Source organism: Phlebotomus argentipes, unplaced genomic scaffold (genome assembly GCF_947086385.1).
Source record: "Phlebotomus argentipes unplaced genomic scaffold, Phlebotomus argentipes genome assembly scaffold_18, whole genome shotgun sequence".
Classification (NCBI taxonomy): Eukaryota; Metazoa; Arthropoda; class Insecta; order Diptera; family Psychodidae; genus Phlebotomus; species Phlebotomus argentipes.
Window position 1 is genome coordinate 18,280,203 of NW_026776177.1, and position 20,863 is coordinate 18,301,065.

At 43.9% G+C, this 20,863-nt stretch overlaps 5 protein-coding genes across 7 annotated transcripts; 3 read left to right on the plus strand and 2 right to left on the minus strand.

The window, feature by feature from the left end:
• Positions 1-175: 175 nt before the first annotated feature.
• LOC132260148 (T-complex protein 11-like protein 1) lies at positions 176-3,521 on the plus strand. 2 transcript variants are annotated; one of them, XM_059758098.1, is made up of 4 exons: positions 176-456; positions 1,800-1,901; positions 1,983-2,626; positions 2,823-3,521. In XM_059758098.1, the coding sequence occupies exons 2-4, from the start codon at positions 1,801-1,803 to the stop codon at positions 3,503-3,505; spliced, it is 1,428 nt and encodes a 475-aa protein (XP_059614081.1). In that variant the 5' UTR covers positions 176-456; position 1,800; the 3' UTR covers positions 3,506-3,521. The 2 variants fall into 2 exon arrangements, with proteins under 2 accessions (XP_059614081.1, XP_059614080.1); XM_059758097.1 differs by lacking the exon at positions 176-456 and adding an exon at positions 531-1,707.
• A 122-nt stretch (positions 3,522-3,643) lies between these two features.
• LOC132260147 (regulator of telomere elongation helicase 1 homolog) lies at positions 3,644-6,817 on the minus strand. The gene is made up of 5 exons (XM_059758096.1): positions 6,556-6,817; positions 4,964-6,493; positions 4,422-4,892; positions 3,934-4,365; positions 3,644-3,865 (listed from the first exon to the last, which is right to left on the minus strand). The coding sequence occupies exons 1-5, from the start codon at positions 6,751-6,753 to the stop codon at positions 3,650-3,652; spliced, it is 2,847 nt and encodes a 948-aa protein (XP_059614079.1). The 5' UTR covers positions 6,754-6,817; the 3' UTR covers positions 3,644-3,649.
• A 34-nt stretch (positions 6,818-6,851) lies between these two features.
• On the plus strand, positions 6,852-7,579 carry LOC132260149 (DNA replication complex GINS protein PSF1-like). Its single transcript, XM_059758100.1, has 2 exons — positions 6,852-7,039; positions 7,115-7,579. Exons 1-2 carry the CDS (start codon positions 6,852-6,854, stop codon positions 7,560-7,562), a joined length of 636 nt encoding a protein of 211 aa, XP_059614083.1. The 3' UTR covers positions 7,563-7,579.
• Positions 7,580-7,650: 71 nt separating this feature from the next.
• On the plus strand, positions 7,651-12,245 carry LOC132260584 (integrator complex subunit 6). Of its 2 annotated transcripts, none has more exons than XM_059758805.1 (2): positions 7,651-7,805; positions 8,225-12,245. In XM_059758805.1, exon 2 carries the CDS (start codon positions 8,412-8,414, stop codon positions 11,208-11,210), a length of 2,799 nt encoding a protein of 932 aa, XP_059614788.1. In that variant the 5' UTR covers positions 7,651-7,805; positions 8,225-8,411; the 3' UTR covers positions 11,211-12,245. The 2 variants fall into 2 exon arrangements, with proteins under 2 accessions (XP_059614788.1, XP_059614789.1); XM_059758806.1 differs by having other exon boundaries at positions 8,230-12,245.
• Positions 12,246-12,356: 111 nt separating this feature from the next.
• LOC132260585 (uncharacterized) lies at positions 12,357-20,837 on the minus strand. The gene is made up of 5 exons (XM_059758807.1): positions 20,691-20,837; positions 17,787-18,121; positions 17,522-17,719; positions 17,259-17,420; positions 12,357-14,108 (listed from the first exon to the last, which is right to left on the minus strand). The coding sequence occupies exons 2-5, from the start codon at positions 18,060-18,062 to the stop codon at positions 12,867-12,869; spliced, it is 1,878 nt and encodes a 625-aa protein (XP_059614790.1). The 5' UTR covers positions 18,063-18,121; positions 20,691-20,837; the 3' UTR covers positions 12,357-12,866.
• Positions 20,838-20,863: the final 26 nt, after the last annotated feature.

A 20,863-nucleotide genomic window follows, 5' to 3' on the forward strand; every position in this document is an offset into this window, starting at 1 on the left:
ATCACCGAGATATTGGAAGTCATGGGTTTGCGCCTTGGCTCAAATTCCAATAACGAACTTCGTTGAGATTTTCAGAATAGAAAATGCCAATATTTCTATAATCACAATAAAATCAATGAAAAAGCCAAGAAATCATCATCTGCAGTCTAAATTTGACTTTACTGGCTTCTCAGACAATCTCGTGCCACTTATTTCTGCTGAGTGCGATCGCCTTGTGTGGGAGTCTCGCGAAACAGAGACGCAAAACAAAGGCAGCTGATTTTGACATTTCACTCAGTGGTCTTGTTATGAAGTCCAAACAACATAGTGGCTTTTGCAAAATACTCTTTTGCCAAAATTCCATGTTAATTTCGCCTCAGAAAGTCCGCAATAAAAGTGCCTAAGTTCCAAATACAGCAACGAACTTGAAGAATATAGTGAAAATTTACTGTGTGACAAGCTTTTAGAGCAAATTGCGTAAGTAAAAAAAGGAGAGTTTTTTTCCTGTCCAGAGAAGATTCCAGAAGAAAAAGCAGAAATTGTGCATTAATTGCGGAAATGGACATTGCATAGTCTTGAGAGAGATAAAATGTGAATATCGGGATTCTCTTGAACTTGTCCCAGCCAAAAATGGGCATCTCAATGACTTTTCTTTGTTCAAGTGGATTTACGGGAAGGCTCTTGCGTCGCTCTTTTATGGAAACTTTCCACTCGACATTGATTGAATTGGGAGACAAATGTTCTGTCTAGAAACGCAATTTGGATGACAAGACTCTATATTGTAGTGTAAAAAATGTATTGTTCGCACCTTTTTGTTTATTCCTCTATGTGTTCTAATGGTTCTAACGCTTTGATTAGAAATTCATGAAACTGTTTTGAGCTGGAATGAAAAAGTTCTCACTCTAGGCAAAATAACAGAAGCGAAAAAATTAATTTTCCTAATTAAAAGAGAGCTCTTGTTGATGAAAGATGATCAGTGAGAAAGCAGGAGGAAGAGAGTAAAAGAACGCAAATGACGAGATCTTTCTTCAGACGTCTCTGGAACCTTCTTTGTTCTCGAAGGCACGTCTTAGTCACGACGTCTAGAGGCATTGTTATTGCGAAAGGTTGCAAAATATTGAAAGAAGTAATTTATAGACACCACTGTCGATGCTTTTCGTGAGGCAAAGACTGCACTGAGAGAATTCCCCTCCACTTCGAATGACCCTGCCAGTTATATCACAACCATAGCGTTATAAGATATAGCGAATTAACCACAGCTCTTTTCCGCTCTCGCATCTGCAAATAATGTTAGTTTGCTCGGAAACTGCGGAAAAGACGGTTCATTCGGAGATCAATCTGTGATTGTATCGAATTTCCTGCAACTTCAGGATTACCATCAAACTTGATCATCTTCTAAAAATCCCCCTAAAAAGAGGAATAGAAATAGTGTGACAGTGGAAGTTGTTGTGAAAGTGAAAGTAAATAAACACAAAATTTCCAGTGGAACAATTGGAGAAAGATTACAAAATAGAGACGATAAAGAGTCAGTGAGGAAATAATCACACTTTCACAACTCAATGTGGCGTCGTGCCAAATTAAATAACTCACGAGACTCATAGGATATTTTGTTTGGGCGTGCAAGAGTAACCCAAATTCAGAAATAGACGTCAGTCCTACCGCATTTTGTGGATATATAATTGAATCGGGCAAAAAAATAGAAGAAATGCCAGCTGATTCTGTCTCCAGGTGATTTCATTGTTGGCAAGAGAACTTGTTGTGCGAAGGTTAATTTCCTGTGCAAAATTAAACAAAGAACTTTTGTGTTTTCTTCTTGGCAGGATGGATTCCTCAGGATCCGATGGGAATAGCAGTGACAACTTCAGCTCCTCTCCCGGAGCTTCGTCGTCCAGAGAGAGGACAGACAGTGAAAGTTCGGACGGGTGAGAGACACACACACGCAATTGAATAATAGAGTGTCTCTGGGAGTAAAATATAATCCACAATTGTCTTTTCAATTGCAGACAAATGCGCTTCGTGCTTCCGGGATTGCCAGGAAGTGCTCCAAAGGTTCTGACAATGAACGAAGTGATGGATTGTATGAAGAACATCCAGAACATGACACTGGCTCATGAGATTGCCATCAATCCGGAGTTCAAGCTGCAGCCTTTTGAGCCACCCGAGAATAGTCTGGAGCGTGTGGTGAAGGACACGGTGCACAGGGCATTCTGGAATGTGCTGAGGGAGAAGCTCTCCAGCGATCCACCGTGCTATGATCATGCCATTCAGCTGCTGCTGGACATCAAGGAGAACCTGGATCACATCTTTCTCGACAACAATCGACGCATCATGCAGAGAATTTCCGAAGTGCTCGATCCAAAGCTCATTCAGCAGCAGGCTGAACAGGGAGTGCTGGACTTCCGGGCCTATGCCAATTTCGTGATTGACATCATGGCCAAGTCCTGTGCACCGGTGCGCGATGAGCAGATCGCACAGCTGAGGGATATTGAGGACGTGGTGGACGTTTTCCGTGGCATCATGGAGGCACTGACAGTGATGCGTCTGGATGCGGCCAATTTCTTCCTTGGCGCGGCTCGTGGGAAGGTGATTGCCAACTCTGTGGAGTACGAGAAATTGAAATTCAAGGACTATCTCAAGCACTACACTGGTGAGTCTTTCGCAGTTGAAAGAAAATGCTGCTCGTGGTTTCTCTTTTACTTATTATAATTACCTTTGTTGAGTTGATCAATTGCGTTACGCACAGTTGAAGCTGTAGTAAATATAAATCGGATAAATTTGTGAGATGTTGGGCGAAAAGTGTACACTGATCATTTCAATTACTTTTCTTTTTCTCCCCTTTGCAGCTGGTTTTCCCGCCACCGAGGCGTGGCTGAAGAGGAATTTTGCCGCCTCCACGCCAGCGAGTAGTGACGAAGCTGGTGCATCCCCGGTGAAATACACAATAGCCAATGCCTATGTTGAGTTGACAGATTGGCAGGCGGAGAACGAATTTCCCGAACTCTTGTCCATGGACAAGGAGAGAATTGAGACACTACAGAAGCGCATAAATCGATTGTGTGCCTGCACAACTGTGCTGGCTATTGCTTCTGGTGTGCCCATGTTTGCACAGAATCCTAATATGAAGGCGGCTTTCGCCCAGGAGGTAGAAATTCTGCTGCAAGATGTGCAGAATGAGTCTCAGTTGGCGGATGCCATGGAGAATGTGTGGGTGCACATGAAGAGTGTCATTGAGAAGCATCAGAAAGTGTCTCTCGATCAGGACACCGATGACACGCTGAAGAATCAAGTTCTTCAGGCGGCGCAGAAGGATTCGCTGGTGCGCAAGTTGATTTGGAAGCGATTCACCACGTACTTGAGGATGTGCATGTACGCCAAAAACATCCCGCCGACACCTCCAGGCTTCGTGGAGTTTGCCCGAGAGCTGGAGGCTGTGAGTAATTCCTTCAAGTCCCTCACCTCATACAACCACGCCGTTTATGGGGAGTATTATCGGGAGATGATATCGAAATTTGATGTAAGCTCCTAAGCAGGATATAGAGCGATCGTAGCGTCTTTTGCGCGATTTGATGAATAAGTTGATAAAATGTGAATTTCTGTGTTGTTTTATTTTCTCGTGAGAGTTCTATGTATTAAATACCAACCACATAATGTGAATAAAAATTGGTGGCAATTATTCTTCTAAATGCTGTCGCAGTAAATTCTCAAAGGCATCCTTGTGCTCAGACTTGACAAAGCGCTGCAAACCGCGCAAAATGAAGTGATTCCGAGGCGTTCCAAACAGCGCATGAAGCGTGGTGAAGAACGATTCAACATTGCCATGAGTGTTGTAGTTATGAAGGCAAATGACGAACTTCTTGTAGTCTAAAATATCCAGCTTTGTCTTGATCTGGAAGAAAGGTAAAGAAAGAAGGGAATTTAAATCAAAATTCCATGCGATCCAAAGATTAAACTCACGTATTTCAAACATTCAACTCGATTCTCTGGCAATTCTCCTGGTTCTGCTTGCTCTTCCTCTTCTTCTGGCTTCCCGTACTCCAGCAGACTTGGACTATCATTGTCCACAAGTTTGTACTTTCTCTTGCGCACTCCTTCTTGGCTCGATTGCGGCAAGGCATCGGACGTGGAGGTCATATAAGGATTCTCCACGTCGTTGAAGTCAATGGATTTCACTTCTCCGTTGAGGGAAGAGAGAAAGTCCGAATTGTGGGATTTGCTACTTTGCGGCAGGTCTTTGTATGTGTCAATCACAGATTTCTGTAGCGGGAAACTTGTCGAAAGAACCTCCTTCAACCGCGTCAATCCTGAATTATGCTTCACCTCTGCCGAGGACGTTGAAGGACCTTCACCATAGTCGAACCTTTTGATCTGTTTCTCTGGATCATCAAACTGCAATGATGTAAAATACATGAGTATTCGGAAAGAGCACTGAAGAGATCACTCACCTTCTTCTCGGCATTCCTGAAGAATCGCGAAACTTCCCCGATCAGCGGCCCGAAATTCATCCCATTGCTGCCTGGCGAGTTGAGATGTCCCAATACCCACTTGGACAGCTGGTTCTTCTGCTGTGGATTTTGGAAGCGTGAATCGCAGAGGAGAATGGCGCCATAGTCGTTCTTGTGGCGAATAACACGTCCAATAGCCTGATTCACTGCTCGCGATGCTTCCAAGCAATACCAATCGTTGCCCGAGATCAGTTCTTTCATCGTGCGTCGATTCTCCTCCAAATACTGCTTCTTCAGCATGACTCGCGGATCATAGAGAGGCGGAAAGGGTAGTCCTGGAATTAACACAGCACGCCCATTGAGATCGGCAAAATCCAGTCCTTCAGACACTTTTCCTCTGCACACAGCCATGAAGATCGCTCCCCGGCTTCCAGGATCGCGAATCTTCGCATAATACTCAGTCATTGTGTCCTGAAAACGGCAATAAAAAAGAAACACTCTCAAGATCACTCCTCAATTGGGATGTACAAGAATCTTCTCACCTGAAAATCATTCTTCTTTCTCGACTCCACATAGATGCTCTTGATATTACAGATCTGTGACCACAAACCCGACTCCTGCCACGCATTTTGACACTTGGTCATAAGCGTGTAAGACGGGAAGAAGATGAGAATTCCACCCGGAATGACTGGTGCGAAAGACAAGAGGGTCCTGCCCAGCGATGTGATATACTTCACATTGTCCCTGTTGGCGTAATTCGAGATCAGCGGCTCCTTGTCGCTGCCCTGACTCACTACCTTCACGCACACCTGCTCCCGCGTGACAATGTGCGGATTCTCAAGTTGCACGGGAAATTCGATGCCCATTTCACTGATAAGAGGCTTCATGGGAGCCAAAGTGCCACTCGTGATGATGACACAGCGCACCTTTCGCAGGAAATCCATGCCAAAGGCGGGGCTGAAGCACCAGAAACTGAATGCTTTCGCTAGAATCGTCGAGGGCCTCGTTGATTTCCAGCCATCCTTGGCATACGTATTCTGCTCCTCAATTTCCACATGTACGCGATAGCATTTGGTCACCTTTTCACGATACTCATCGCTGTTCTGGGCAAACACAATGGACAGGAGATCAGCGAGCTTCTGGAGGCCCACACCTTTCACGCCCAGCGCTTTGTTCAGTGACACCACAGCGAAGTACTGCAGAAGGTTATCGATGAGGTTTAGCATTGCCCGGAAGTTCTGGAATGATATGCTGGCCTGCGAGAGGAAGTCATACACATACTCCCCACCGAATGTCACGCCAGTCTTTTTGTGGTCCACCTTGATCACATCGATAGTCTTCTCCAGCGCAAGGAGGACTTCTTTGAACGTCGCCAGATCGTCCAGCGAGATGTCTTTGCGCTCCTCATATCCCAACATATCACCACTGTCCTGAGCCTTGTCCAGCAATTCCATTGCAGAAGTCACGTCTGTGATGGATGAGGCAACATCTGTGCTGGTGAGCTGAAGCGACATCGCGTCCTCGCACATCTTCTCCACATTATGACCCTCGTCCAGGATCACAACACAGTTGTTCAGCTCAATCTGATTGGCCCGCCGCGCTTTCGGGTCCAGGATATAGTTGTAAGGCATGAAGATGATGTTAGCCTCCTTGTACAGCTCCTTAGACATGTAATATGGGCAGAATTTGGAGGATCTGCCCTTCGTCACGAGATCTTCAATATCCACCACTCCGCTGCTTAACTCCTCGCTGCACTTCATGTTCTCCACATTGCTGTGGAAGCTGCATTCCTTCTTTTTCACCGTGTGCTTGCACAGGTTGATCTGGACCGAAGAGTTCGTCTCCTTTGACACTTCTGGATGGATGCACATCTGATTGCGAGAACCGAGAACCACGGCTCTTAAGTGAGCATATCCGGATCTCTTCATCTCCTGCATGGCCTGGGACAGCTGTGTGTGCGTCCGGGAGGCGTAAATGATCTTTGGAGTCCCATCAGTCATGCTCATAATAGTTGCAAAATCCAAATCCTTCGTCCTCATATCATCCAAGATCTTTGGTCTGGAAGCTTCATGCTGGTAAAAGGAATGCAGCGATTAGTTTTCGAGAACACTTGATGTGTCGTCAAAATGCTTACTTCTGCTTTTTTAACCATCAACCACGCCAGCGATGAACAAAGCAGACTCAATGTTTTACCGGTGCCCGTGGGACTCTCCAGCATTGCATTCTGCGACGTCTCCAGGCTCTCAATCACCTTCCTCATGTACTCCTTCTGCACCTCGTAAGGCTCGAAGGGGAAATCCACCGCGTAGCCCGCAATGGGAAACTTTGGCATGGTTTTTCCCGAGATTTTCACTTAATTCTCAATAATTTCACAACCTTGTTGGATCAGCGATAACAACCAAAGTGAGGTTGTGAAAACTGGCGCCGCTTATGACAGCTCAAAAAGTCACACAGGGTGTCGCGGCGTGTTTTTCAGTGAAGATGCTGGGAGTGAAATCTCTGGAATTGATCAAAGATCTGAACAGGAACCCGGACAGCATCCCTCTGTTCAAGGATGACACCATTCGGGAGGTGCTGGTGGAGACTCAAGAGATCTTCGATGCGAATTCACGCGATGCGTGAGTATAATATCTGAGTGGTTCTAAACTGCCGTGAAAAGAAATATAATTTCGGAATTTCACTATATTATCCAGGCGGATTTGCTCCTCCACCAACAACCATCAACTCCTGCCCATTCTCAGCTTCCGGCATGCCGCTCTGGAGCGCAATAAGCGCTGCCTCTTGGCATATCTCTACAATCGCTTGGAGCGCATCCGGAACATCCGCTGGGAGACGGGCCCCACCATTCCCGAGCACGTGAAATCCAGTCTGTGTGAGCCTGAGATTCAGTGGTTCAACAGCTACAACAAACTCCTGGCCAAGTACATGAAATCCATCGGGGACGGCCAGGGAATTGATCTCACGTGCGATTTGGAGCCTCCAAAGTCCCTCTTCGTCGAAGTGCGCTGCCTCGAGGACTACGGGAAGTTTGAGCTGGAGGACGGCGAGGTGGTCTTTCTGAAGCGCAACAGTCAGCACTATCTGCCAAGGGTGCAAATCGAACCCCTGATCAAGCAGGGAATCCTCCAGAAAATAAATTAATTTGTCCTTTTCAAACTGCCCGCGATTCCGTGACGTTTTCACATGGCAACCCGAAGTGGTGGCGTTTGCTGGATCGGCATCCAGCCAGGCGAGCATTGTCAGTCTTGTCGGTCAAATCAAACGCGATCCAGATTTCGACGAAGAAAGGTTGTGCGCGGAGCCGTGTGAAGATTTTCCAGCCCCCAATCGCCATTTTCTGCAGTGTAGCGTGATCAGAGTGGTGTGCCAAGTTGCAGAGCAACGGTAAAGAGCCTTTTATAGTGCGAATCACACATTTTTCTACCCTCTTTTTTGTCACTTTTCTCTCCCTCTCTCTGTCTTTCAATTTCGCTGTGGGTTTGCACCCCGGGTGCACTGGGAAAACACAGGGGCGAAGTTAGCGGAGACACGCGGTGGTCGAGAGATTGACTCTTGACAAGGGGCGTTCTTTATAATATTTGGCAAAACACACAGGTCGTGTTTTAGGGCGCTTTTCCGGGGGGAATTCGCCCCGATACTGTTCATCTGAGGTGGGTGATGTGGATTGGGGGTGTTTGAGGAGATTTTCCTGTGGTTATTTGATGTGTTGCTGGGCTAGGAGATGGAGATTTGGAGTGTCTCCGTGGAGCTGGAATTCTCTGGGTTGTCCACTAATGTTCCGGGCGTTTTGCCTCTCTTTTCAGGTCAGAAGGGTGTGGAGTGTATCTGGTGGCCACAGATTGTCGAGGATTTTTTGGAGAAGGGTGCGCGAAAACAGGTTAATAGAGGGCCAGTGAAAGTGAGTCTTGTTCCCTCCTGTTGCCCCCGCGACGCGCGATACCCCAGCACGATGTCCTGGTTAGAGATCCGTGGCAATACTGTGGGTGAGCTATGACAATAATCCTCTTCCTCATCGACACATCCGCCTCCATGTGCCAGCGTGCGCATGTGAATGGTGTACAAAAGACGTATCTGGACATCGCCAAGGGTGCTGTGGAGACATTCCTTAAGTACCGGCAGCGGAGTCAGGATTGCATGGGCGATCGCTACATGCTGCTGACATTTGAGGATCCCCCGTCGAATGTGAAGGCTGGTTGGAAGGAGAACCATGCCACGTTTATGAATGAACTGAAGAATCTGCAGAGTACTGGACTCACGTCGATGGGCGAAGCGCTCAAGAATGCCTTCGATCTGCTCAATCTCAACCGCATGCAGTCGGGAATTGACACGTACGGCCAGGGCAGGTGTCCCTTCTACCTCGAGACGTCCGTCATTATCGTGATCACGGATGGGGGAAAGTATTCCTCCAGGAATGGCGTGAACAATGAGATTGTGCTGCCGCTGCACGCTCAAATTCCGGGCACGAAGCTCACGAAGGAGCCGTTCAGGTGGGACCAGAGGCTGTTCTCGCTGGTGTTGCGAATGGCGGGCAACAAAGTGGATGAGCGCGTGGACGGAAAAGTGCCTCACGACGACAGTCCCATTGAGAAGATGTGCGAAGTGACTGGTGGGCGGTCGTACAGGGTGAAGTCCCACTATGTCCTCAATCAGTGCATCGAGAGTCTGGTGCAGAAGGTGCAGCCGGGTGTGGTGGTGCACTTTGATCAGCTGGCACCGAAGGATCTCAAGGATGGCGAGGTGCAGGACATTGCATTTCAGACCACGAAGAAGATGATCTACGTGCAGAAGCATCCGTCGCAGAAAACATACCCTGTGGGCTACTGGCCTATTCCAGAGCCCTACTGGCCCGATCCCAAGGCGCTTGCGCTGCCGCCGCGGGATGCTCACCCCAAGATTCGCATCGTGACGCCTTGCATTGACGAGCCGCAGATGGTGAGGAATTTCCCAATTGACAAGTATGAATTGGAGGCGAGTCCACTGACGCTACAGATTCTGTCCAAGCGCGAAGCGACCAAGTGCTGGTCGGTGATAGTGTCGGGCATGCACACGTCTGATGCGCCCTTTGGCTACCTGAAGGCCAATGCGACATTCACCCAAGTCTACCTGATGGTACTGCCATACAATTACCCCGTGCTGCTGCCCCTGCTCGGGGATCTGTTTCACAAGTACAACTCCAATCCGCCCGGCGATTGGTTCGGGAAGTTCTCCAACTATGTGCACAGCATACCACAGTACTACTGCCCGTTCCTGAGGCGCGCCCTGGGCAGTGCCAGTGTGCCCTATCAACTGCTGCAGCACATCATTCCTGAGCACCTGGACAGCTATCTGTCGCCATCGGTGGCGAATTATCTGAAAAATCTCAAGAACACCGCGAAGCAGGACCAGGAGAATCTGTGCGTGAGGGTGTTCAAGCAGTTGAAGCAGCCCAAGCCGGCCTATCATCAGATGGAGACGGTGAAGTTGAACTGTGGCCAACCGATGCGCCGGGACCTGGTGTCGCATCCCATGCTGAAGGAGACCTTCACGAAGGTGCACAGTGAGATCAGCATCTATGAGAATTACACGATTGTCGTGCCCACGGCGTATGCGCCCAATTCGCCCAAGAACTATCGCAATCCCTTCGACATTCCGCGGAAGGAGTTGATTGATGAGATTGCGCGGATGCGGGAGAACTTCTTCAAGCTGCCCACGGTGGGTGCGGGGGTGTACACGAAGGATGCGGGCCACTGTCTGCCCATCTCCGAGATGGGCAACTATCAGGAATATTTGAAGAACAAAGAGACACCGCTGAGGGAGATTGAGCCGACGAATGTGCGCCAGCATATGTTCGGGAATCCGTACAAGAAGGACAAGCACATGGTGATGGTGGATGAGGCGGATTTGGGCGATGTGGCGCCCATGAAGCCCAACATGCCCACGGCGAAGAAGTTGGATGGGAAGATGACGCGGAAGCGGAAGGCTGGACCAATATCCAAGGACTACAAATTCCGGCGAATGGCAACGGGAGTGCGCAGCTCGGCGCCATCGGCGCTCGGTGGGGCGCTGATGTCTGACTCTGAGGACGAGACGGCGTCAGAAGTGAGCTCGTCAGTGGATGATCCCGATGAGAATCGCCTGATTGTGGACTTTGAATTCAATGAGCCACCCACCGAAGACTTCCCCATAAATGGCCACGTGCAGGACTTCATCAATGGCGAGATGGAGGACACTGAGGAGGTGGGTGTTGTCGTGCCGATAATGGCAATGCCACCGCCAGCACCAGCCAATGGGGCCAATCTGCTGCCGCCGGCGCCTCCGCCCCACGTAATTCATCACAATGACATCAACGATGCCCAGGAGATCTCGAAGATCCTGCAGCAGTGTCATAACGGCGGCAATGATTCCCGCTCCATCTTTCACGAGCGCGACGTGGAAGTGCCACGACTGCAGGAGAGCTTCACGAATCACAAATTGGAGCCGGTGGATGTGGTGGAGGCGACGCCCGAGGTGGTGATAAAGGTGGAGCCGCCTGAGATGGATGAGGAGCAGAAGGAGAATATTAGGCAGGCGAATCTGGAGACGCGAACGATGATCTTCAAGGACATCCGCCGTCCGGGGCGCGACTACAGCATGCTGCTGGAGCACCTGAATCTGGTGAAGGGGAACTTTGAGACAAGATTCAACTTTGTGCAGATGTGCATCAATGAGTCGATGCGCTTCCGGCGGAAACGCATGGCGGACAGCATTCAGGAGTGGTGGGAGAAGCAAATCGACAAGCTGGACTCGTGTCCAGCGACAGTGAATAGCTAGAGAGAGTGTGAATGTGTGACCTTTCAATGGGTTGATCCTCCACAGTGAATGCGGGATGCGTCTCGTGATCCCACCTGGGCGCTGAGAGAGACAGAGAGAGAGAAAGAGAGCGCCAGGCATGATTATTTTAGACCACTTCTATATTTGTAAGAGTATCATTTCAACGTTTCACGCCAAACATCTTTCAAATTGTCCATATGGTTTTCTTTCTGATTTCATTCCAAGCCACAGACTTAAATTGCAGATAATTCTCAAATCATTTGTATCTTTGTCAATTGAAGAGTAATAAAAAGGTCTAGAGTTTCATCAAAATCAGCAGCTGAAGCTTGGAATATTCCACGGTTCCTTTGGTCCCCTTTTGGTTGTCTTCTTCTGCAATTGTTACGATTTAAAGTTTGTTCTCGATTCACGCGAGTTTTCAGTTTTACACTCTTGAAATCTCCCATTTGATCTCCACTACACAAAATTATTCAATTCGATACCGGAAAGATAAAGAATTCCACAGGGTTTTTCCAAGAAACTTAGTAATTAATTAAACGGATTATTCGTTTTCTTGCCCAAGTGAAAGATTAATTTCATGCCCGTAGAATTGTACATAGAAAAAAAGAAATGATTTATTTGGTGATTGGATTTCTATAAAACTCCATACATTGAGTCGAGGCTTTGCTGTACCTATCTGTTAATCTTTCAAATTTTTCGTATTTCGCTGTAAATACTTTCATCAAAGTAAACTATCTGCCTCATCTTTGCAATAAGAACTGGTTTTAAGTGCCTAAGCGCCTTATCAACTGTCCAATAAACCATGTGAAAACCTGTTCGGTCAGAAGACACCTTCTGACAAGTGCTAATTCTGCAATTTGGCCTCTCGGCGCCCAGCATGTGGATTTCAAAAGCTACAGGGGACAAAAATAAGCTCGCATTCTCTGTGGAAGTTACCCAATAGAACTCCCCCTCTCTCAACACAATTTTCCCTAATTAACGACTCTCGGTTTTTTTCCTCTCCAACGCCGAGCAATCGTAGAAAATCAAGAAAGTGTGTAAAGTGCGAACGCCAAGGACGACTGCGTGAACTTACAGAGAAAATCCTTCGTCGTGAAGCATTGAAAGCGCTAAATATAAGTTGATATATAAACTTTAAAAAGACAATTCCTCTGTTCAACTCTATGAATTTTATTTCTTTCCTCCACTCTACATTGGACAAGTCGCCACTGAACGAAGGAGTATCGGTCGAAATTGCGCCATAGATTAATCCATACTTTAAATCTCTAAATGCTAATATTTACACATGAATCAGTATGTCTTTTCTGCGGGCATACTCACTGAATTTACTTTTTTTTCCTTTCAAATTAATCGTATAAATTTATATCTCCCGATAGAACAACACAAGATGCATTGTTTTATGAGATAATTTATGTACAGTAGGGATTTAAAAAAGGATAAATAACTAATTATGAAAAATTGATATTCTTGCATTTGCTTTATAAATATATAAAGAAAACGCCCAATGCTTTATATAGTGATGCGCGCGCTTCTGGAAAAACCAAACTTCTGTGAGATAGAGCAAAGACAACTCACTCCATTCTCTTTCCCAGGCAATGCCACGCGTCCCTGCGAGATGCAGTCGCTCCAGCTGCATGAGCATTTTCCTCTTCCTCTCTAAATGCTCACATTGGCCGTGATGGATTTGGCACCGGATGACGCCGCCAGCCTAATGAGTGGCGGCATTATCCTCCCCGTCACCACAGCCTTCTGGGACTCCCTGCGATCCGCCACGGCCGACGCCGACCTGCCCGTGGAATAGGGCGAGAAGTGGCACGAGGCTTTCGACGATGTGTGCCAGAAGTTGCGCGACATGATATTCTCCTGATTCTGATGTATCTTCGTGGGCAGTCTGTAGATTTGAGCGCTGTGCAATTGCTCAATGGAGGTTGTGGTGTTGTTGGAGAACAGAAAAACCGATGGCTTCAGCGGTTCCGACAGTCCCACAGATTGCATTGGCATCGAGATGAAATTTCCATCGTACTGCGGTGACTTTGTCACAACTTCCGATTCCGCTTTCATACTCACATCCTCCTCATCCTCCATGGCAGGTCTCTTCTCCTCCACCTCATCGTCATCTTCACTCTCATCTGAGGAGCAGAGATCGATAATCTCCACCACTTTAGGATGGCCTCTCCGCCTCTTGTGATGACTAATCAGTCGCTTGTTCATCACCTTGAGGTTGGCATTCAGGAGATACGCCTCAATGTTCTCCCGTGACATCTTCTCAACATGCACAAAGCATGGCTTGCACTGTTTCAGGATCACCGCATTGTACCTCTCCACCTCCAGTCGCCTGTGATTCGAGGAGAATTGACGTCGTGGGAACTTGTAGCTGTGCCACTCTCTCAATGGCTGATGATCAGACAATTTGCGATATGTCACGGGAAAGGAAAATTGCATACTCCGTCGATTATCAACTATGCATCGTCGACGCGAGAATGACTCATTGCCTAGCGGTTGGGCACCACAAAATCGTTCCTGACGATCCAGTCGCTCCTCCAGATACTCCTTACTCATGACAGTCTTGGTCGTGTTGAGCAAAAACTGCCCGGCCGGCGATGAAATGGGAATTGCCTGGCATTTATTGTACGCCAGTCGCCCACGTGTTCGTCGTTGTATGCTTCTGTGCTTGTCCGGCGATAAGTACCCCTGACTGGAGTGTGCAGATGACATGTCCCGACACAAGCCACCGCGCAACTGGCCGCCACCACTCTCCGCACTCTGCAAGCCCAGCGACAGGAGGAAGGCGGACATTTGCTGCTGATTCTCATCCACAGGCTCCTCCGCCTCGGATTCACAGAATATCACATCATCGTCACCTTCGTCCTCATTTGGTTGGCAGATTTTCTCGTGCTCCTGCAAAGTCATTTTAAACCTTAGTGATGATGGCAAGTACACTTTGTGCCTCAATTAGAGACACACATACGCATTAAATTGTGCAACGTGGCGCAAAGAGTCTCGCCAAAAGTCAATTTTCTACATTACACACATATTTGGCTCAGTGACACCATATTTTAATTATGCTCTCGCTCATCCCATGCAAAAGTCTCTCACATATGTCAATTTCCGCACACTTTCCGCTGACTGAATGGAAATCATTAGGCATTCAATCGGATATCAATCAAGGAATCAATATATTATGCTTCACATTCTTATCTCACCAGATTCAGCACTCAATCATCAAATGGGCGGATCATTCGACTCCGCCCTCTCAAAAGAACTTACCCGCACACCCTTCTAAGAACATATTCAATCGAACCACCCCGCCCACTTCATCTGTTCATTCTCTGCATTCACTCAAATGCTTCGCCTATTCGTATTGCTTTAGAAGGAAACATTAAAATGGTTTTTGTCATATCCATTAAAATAAAAAGTCCTGATTTACCCAAGGGAAAAAACATCAGAATGTTCCACAGGACGATTAGAATCTATCTATCTCATTCACAGAATCCAGATTAAAAGCATTTGTAATATTCGCTTCACAATAATAATCACGTATCACGAATTTAAGCTCAGTAACTCTGATAATAATTCAGTGTTCTTGCGCAAAACAGCAGTAAAAAGAGTGACTCAACATATCAAACTTTGGTATGGCACCAACGAATTCTCTCCCGAATCAAGCACACAAATAGTTTAATCTTATATGAAACCCTAAATTTGAGAAAGCAATTATGCTTTTGAAACTGCTCAATATGTATTTAAGTCACAATAAGCAGAGTCATTAGCCAAAACCAAAGTCTATATTTCCCTTACAAATCAATTTCTGTAAGTCTCAAAAGTCCCTCAAGTTTAGCAATCACAGCTAAGCAGCTTGTATTTCAATGTCATTATTAAAGTATTCCCTCAAAACTGCTACGTATGAGAGAAAAGGGAATCAACGCTTCAGGTTTTTATCTGTCAGCAAAAGAGAAGTATATTGAATACATATATTAATCCACATTCAGTTCTTGTCATTAAACTTTTCTGTACACAATAGGGGAGATTATTTGTCTTCATTACGTAATAATGATTGAAATTGCAAACGAAAAGTGGTAAGCGATGAAATGTGTGAAAAATTAATGAAGCAGAATCTCAGCCCAGCACTAAACGATCCCTCGGAATTCCTGCTATACTTCAAAAAATCAATATTGAGTGTTATACGATTGAATGTGAGTGTGTTTGTGTGTTTGTGCTTTGCATAGTTTGTTATCAGACAATTCTGCTGAATTTATGTGCCTTTTTATTTCAAACATAGCCCAATGGAATATTGCGAGAATTTTTCCTGAATGGCAATTTAGAGAATAACAGTCACTTTTCATCTCGCGAAGCATAAATCAGACTAGAGTGTCAAAGAAGGAAAGCTCCACTAAATTTTCAGGCATACGCAGAAGGTCATTCTCCCGCGCGAACAATCCATTACGCTTTTAGGTATAATCATGTGTCGGTAGTAGAAAATGGTGGAAGTTCTCACACGATCTCCAATACTTCGGAAAACATTTGCACTTGAGTGATATTTTAAATATACAAGCGTATAAATTCACCCAGAGTGCTTCGATGCGCGAGTACAATGAAATCTTTAAATTAAATGCGAATTAAAAGAACAAGTGCACTTTTTCAGAACATTCGCCTATTGATATATAAATTGAATGAATGTAAAAAGGACCAGAAAAGTATTTTATTTATCATCTTTAAAAAAGTTCTGAAATTTAAGATAACAGAACGTCAAATCATTTGTAAAATACATGTAGATTTGAGTGAAAATTTTTGTAATGTCATTACTAAAATGACAGTTAAGCAAGTTTAATGAATTAATTACATGTTAAAATATATAGATTTATTTAGATAGTCAGATAAATTTTATAGATTATATAGACTTTATATAAAGTTAAATGAATGCATGCCAGAGCAATACATGTATATACAACAGATGCTCTTTTTAGGACATGAAATATATGGATTTCAGCAATCAACTCAGCGTGGCTTCTCCCTGTATTTTCTACACACGAAAGACCTCTGGAAGCGACGAAAGTCGCGGTGTATGTTAACATTGCGTGGCAGTGATGGCGCATGCTGGTCAAAAGCACCACACACAAACATTTATATGTAGATATTCATTTTATTCGGGGATATACTGGGAGCCTCTGTACCTTTTGCTCGTACTCATTTCATTTTCTCGCCTCTTCTCGTTCTCATTTTACGATCATTAAAAGGGTGCAGAGCGATTTCATTGGTGTGAACCGTCGCGAGAGCTCTTATTTTAGATAGAAAAACTGCCACTAATTTCCAAAGCCAAATCACAATCTCTGCATTTAATTATGTCATTTATTATTAATAGCAAAATTTGATGGAATATTGATTGGTGGTTTCGGAAATTACATTTTAAAGTGGCTAATATTCTCTTAAATTAAGAGTAATGTAAATTGGTTAAAAATATGTATTTTGTTGATGATGGAAACATAAAGCGTTAAAATAATAAAAAGAAACAGATTTGAAATTCAGTTCTCGGTATTCTCGGGTAAAATTTTTACCAACTTGCTAAAAATTGCACTTCATTGTGAACACTTATTAAGACATTTCCAACAATTGTCTCAAGGAAGGCGTCAGAAATGTCATATGACAAGTCTTATGCAACTTGAAATCAATATACTTCCTGGCGTATTTGATATTCATAAAATGAAACAAATTGTCCCACGGTACTATTATGTTAAAAAGTATACCAGAAAGATATTTTTAAAATAAATAAAGACGAATTCTCTATAAATATGAAATGTCTTTGTCATGTGTTACGAATGTCAATTTTACAATAAATTTAAATTCTTCGCAAAAGCTCAAACAAGGGCCCCATTCGCACGACATATTCTGAAGCTTCAAACACACCTTATCACATTCGTACTCTTTAAAAACACACCACGAAAGCTTAATCTTGTGACAAGAGAATTCCCCATGCGCACAGAGCCCAACTCAAAAAGTCTCTCCTATTTTCTCACTCGCAGACGAGAAAGCGCAAAATCGACAAAATACACTCACCATGTATGCTTCCATAGAGTACAACTCGGCGTCACAGTTATCACAGAGATAAATATCAAAGAGAGCTGGTTCCACCATTTGCTGACAACTGTCGAGAGATTGGGAACTGTTGTTTCGCGGTAGAAGAGTCTTCTTGTTGGAGATTTGTTGCTGATCATAAAGCTATGAACAAAAAGTTATTGTTAAAAATTTAAATGTGGAAGAATTCCAGAATATTTTATAAATTAAAAAATAGGTTGAAGATAGAGAACATCTACACTTACCATGTTTTCATTTCTGAATGTGACTAATAATTTATTGTTTGTCCTGTCAAACAGTGAGGTTGTGGAATTGTAGTTGTTGATAAAACGGAGACATTCTGGTTCATAAGTCGCCAGTTCTTTGCAAAACCGCAAGAGAAACACATTTTTGTGGAACGAATAGCACGTCACCACAATTTCTCTCAGCTTTGCTCGCCAGTCCTGTGTAAATGAATCCGAATCGTAAAAATTCTCTAGATTTACACTCACGCAACGCGAGGAAACTTACTCCACTGAAATCTGTAGGCCTCGTGAGGGGTATGACGAAGGGAACATCATCTGGCCACCATTCGGGTTCTCTATGTTCACCGCGATTCGTTTGCAATTGGATGTATCCCAGGGAACACTGTACCATGAAGGGAATGAACTTTTCTATCTGGCATTCAGTCATTTTATCCAAGGTCGTTGGATAACCTCCAGCAAAGAGGAGTGGCAGATTGGATACCATATTTTGGCATCCAGGCTTATCCTGCTCACCCTCGCTAGAAATATGCACAGGCGGCATTTCGCCTGTGTGTGCAGTGACTTGTTGGATACAATGATAAAAATTTATCACTGTTTAACCTGCAACAATATGTTAAAAATCTGTAAAGTTCCATTCTATATCATATCAGTGGTAAAACCCCAGGCTAGAGTGAAGAAAACGTCGAATTTTGAATTCATCTGTATCTCCGCCCACCTTTTGGCTCCGCCTCATGAAATTCACCATCATTACAAATGACAAAGTATTGAAAATTTGATTTGATTTATACCACTGGTATAAAAAAATGAGATTAACGGAAAACGTATTTTATCAAAATCGTCTTTTGATAAAATAAATGTGCAATGTTTCTACAAACCAAATTCATATTTCTAGAGGACTTCAGTTTTTATTCAATATAACAGAGATTTTTTGCTTCCCTCATCTCCCAAATGAAATTGATGCATTCCATTAAAATTTTCATTCTTCCCTTATCTCTACGTATCTATCTTACACACATCATACCTTTAAAATATATGTTGGAACTACGAATACCAAGGAATGAGAAGTTTTTCAGTTCAGAGGGGTCACAAAATTACGCATAAAACACGTTTAACGACTATGCGAGCAATTATTCTTGCCGATTTTGCTATGGCGCATCTGAAATGAGCTTCTGCGCATTTTCACACAAGTGTTGCATTGTAATTTTTGAAAACATCCAATACATTGATACAGTAAAAATTATATTAAAAGTTTTTGGGATCTACTGTCACATTCTCGGATAAAACTGGATAAGCCATTAAATTAAAGTTAGGGTCGTCGGAACATAATTTTCTACATAGTAAAAGTTAATATAAACTTAACTTCTAAAAATTGATTCTTTAATGTGACTGAATTTTGTATGGAATTTCGATAAAGTCGGAAATAAACCACGTGAAAAGAAAACTACGTCTTCACAGACTGCAAAAATTCCAGAGGGGTTGCTACAGAGAAGCGCCATTAACATAACGTTACAGTAGGGTCGAGTATAAATGTATGCAATTAAGTGTGAGCAGAGTGAGCGCAAAACCTTTTCGAATAGCTAGAAAAGCGTAAATTCTATTAAATTGTACTGCTGGAGCACAGTGTAGAGACAGAGACTGTGACAAAGAAGAATTTTCTGAGTGTCGCTCACAAATCTTTAGCAAGAAAGTGGTCACACTGGGAGATATGGGGTTTGCCACGTCACATTTCAAACCAAATGCTTGTGTATTCCTCTTTCCATGTGTGTTCATGTTAAAATGATTCGCTCGAATTCAAGCCACTCAAATCCCCTCGAAGTGAATTCGGTCTCAAAATTTCACCCTCGCGACTTTGATGTCTGATCATATTGTGAGTCACATAATTTATTTTTGTAATGAGGAATTTTATCCACTTATCTATTTCATATAACAATAGGTTATTGCTAGAAATAATTTGTTTTAAGAATACATCGCAATATTCACTTGGAAAAAGAAAAAAAAGGATCCAAGTGAAAAAAATTGTGGGCGTGGTTTAGTTAGTGAGAAAATGAAATAATGAAAATTTCGATTAGCAATATTTAATTTTTTTATGCGTCTCAGTTTTTCAGTGATCAAAGCGTCGTATTCCATGCTACAGTCTTGTTTTCGAATTTCCCCGATTGCAAATGATAAAACACAACAATTAAGCTTTTGACCAGGAAGTTAAAGCAACTTAAGCTGTGACTGTTGATTGTTCCATCTGAAACATACGCTTCACTGGAATTCTCTTTCACAACCTGGACACATAGATAAAGATGGACTTTAGAACCACGTAACCGGTAGATCGGCAAATTAAAAATTTATCACTGCAAAACAAATCTTGTCTCAAATATCATCTCTAATGGAAAAGGCTATGTCCCTCGATGGAACATTAATGTCACGTAAATATGTAAGCTGCAGTGAAACTAAACCTACTTTACCCTTGGCTCCGCCCATGATATTTGAAATACGCCCTCTACACGTGTAAATTATTTCGTCTTGCATATTTGTATATTTAGCAGACTTTCTAGATTTGTCTATAAACTAGCTTTATAGCAAATGTGAAAGAAGTATTTTTTTATATGTGGGAACTCGTGTGATCGTTGATCTCCTAATACAGAAAATATTAAAATGCTTCAAGAATCTAACTAGCGTATGTGTAGCCGACCTACCTCTTAAATTAAAAACTGTAATAATGAATAATTGCAGTATATTATGCGATAAGGATCGAATTTTAAAGTTATCTGAAATGACCAGGATAAAGGTTCCATGTTTATCTGGTTTATCCAGTTTGTTTCTCTAACATGTGTCATCCAAAGAGATGCGCAGCCGAGATCTTGGTTGGCAATCGCAGCACAAGCAAATATGGCGCCAAATGATCCTCCGTTTTTATGAGTGTACCTTCCGATTCATGAAACTTTTTATGTTTGTTCAGCACAAGATCTTTCGATTTTTCCTTTCATATCGATCAAGGAAAAATGGCCAGTATTGCGATCAAGACTTTGTGCAGGTTTTCCAGATATTTGTGCGAACTTACGATATGAAACGGGACGTGAAAAGTCGCAAGAAAATGAGATATTTTCACTCTAGCCCTTGCCCACGAACGACAGCCACCAGGGGCGCCTTCACTCAGGGGTAACTGTGCTCCACTTACTTTTGTATCACCACTTTAGTCCTCAGGAGTTCTCCTGCACTTTCACACGTTTTCACATTATACACTGGCTCGATTTGGCCAACAATTGAAACAGAAATACAATGATTTCCACTAGATTTTCATGCAATTCCTTTTCGATTTTGCTCTCGCCATCTTAACTTTTTCTGTACTGA

Coding starts and splice junctions, on each gene's coding strand:
- LOC132260585 (XM_059758807.1), bottom strand. CDS start 18,062: ATGCCGCCTGTGCATATTTCTAGCGAGGGTGAGCAGGATAAGCCTGGA. Junction 17,720..17,786: donor GGCCTACAGATTTCAGTGGA/GTAAGTTTCCTC, acceptor TCATTTACACAG/GACTGGCGAGCAAAGCTGAG. Junction 14,109..17,258: donor ACTCTATGGAAGCATACATG/GTGAGTGTATTT, acceptor ATGACTTTGCAG/GAGCACGAGAAAATCTGCCA.
- LOC132260147 (XM_059758096.1), bottom strand. CDS start 6,753: ATGCCAAAGTTTCCCATTGCGGGCTACGCGGTGGATTTCCCCTTCGAG. Junction 4,366..4,421: donor TCAGGAATGCCGAGAAGAAG/GTGAGTGATCTC, acceptor ACATCATTGCAG/TTTGATGATCCAGAGAAACA. Junction 3,866..3,933: donor GAGTTGAATGTTTGAAATAC/GTGAGTTTAATC, acceptor CCTTTCTTCCAG/ATCAAGACAAAGCTGGATAT.
- LOC132260584 (XM_059758805.1), top strand. CDS start 8,412: ATGACAATAATCCTCTTCCTCATCGACACATCCGCCTCCATGTGCCAG.
- LOC132260149 (XM_059758100.1), top strand. CDS start 6,852: ATGACAGCTCAAAAAGTCACACAGGGTGTCGCGGCGTGTTTTTCAGTG. Junction 7,040..7,114: donor GATGCGAATTCACGCGATGC/GTGAGTATAATA, acceptor TATATTATCCAG/GCGGATTTGCTCCTCCACCA.
- LOC132260148 (XM_059758097.1), top strand. CDS start 1,685: ATGCCAGCTGATTCTGTCTCCAG. Junction 1,708..1,799: donor CCAGCTGATTCTGTCTCCAG/GTGATTTCATTG, acceptor TCTTCTTGGCAG/GATGGATTCCTCAGGATCCG. Junction 1,902..1,982: donor GACAGTGAAAGTTCGGACGG/GTGAGAGACACA, acceptor TTTCAATTGCAG/ACAAATGCGCTTCGTGCTTC.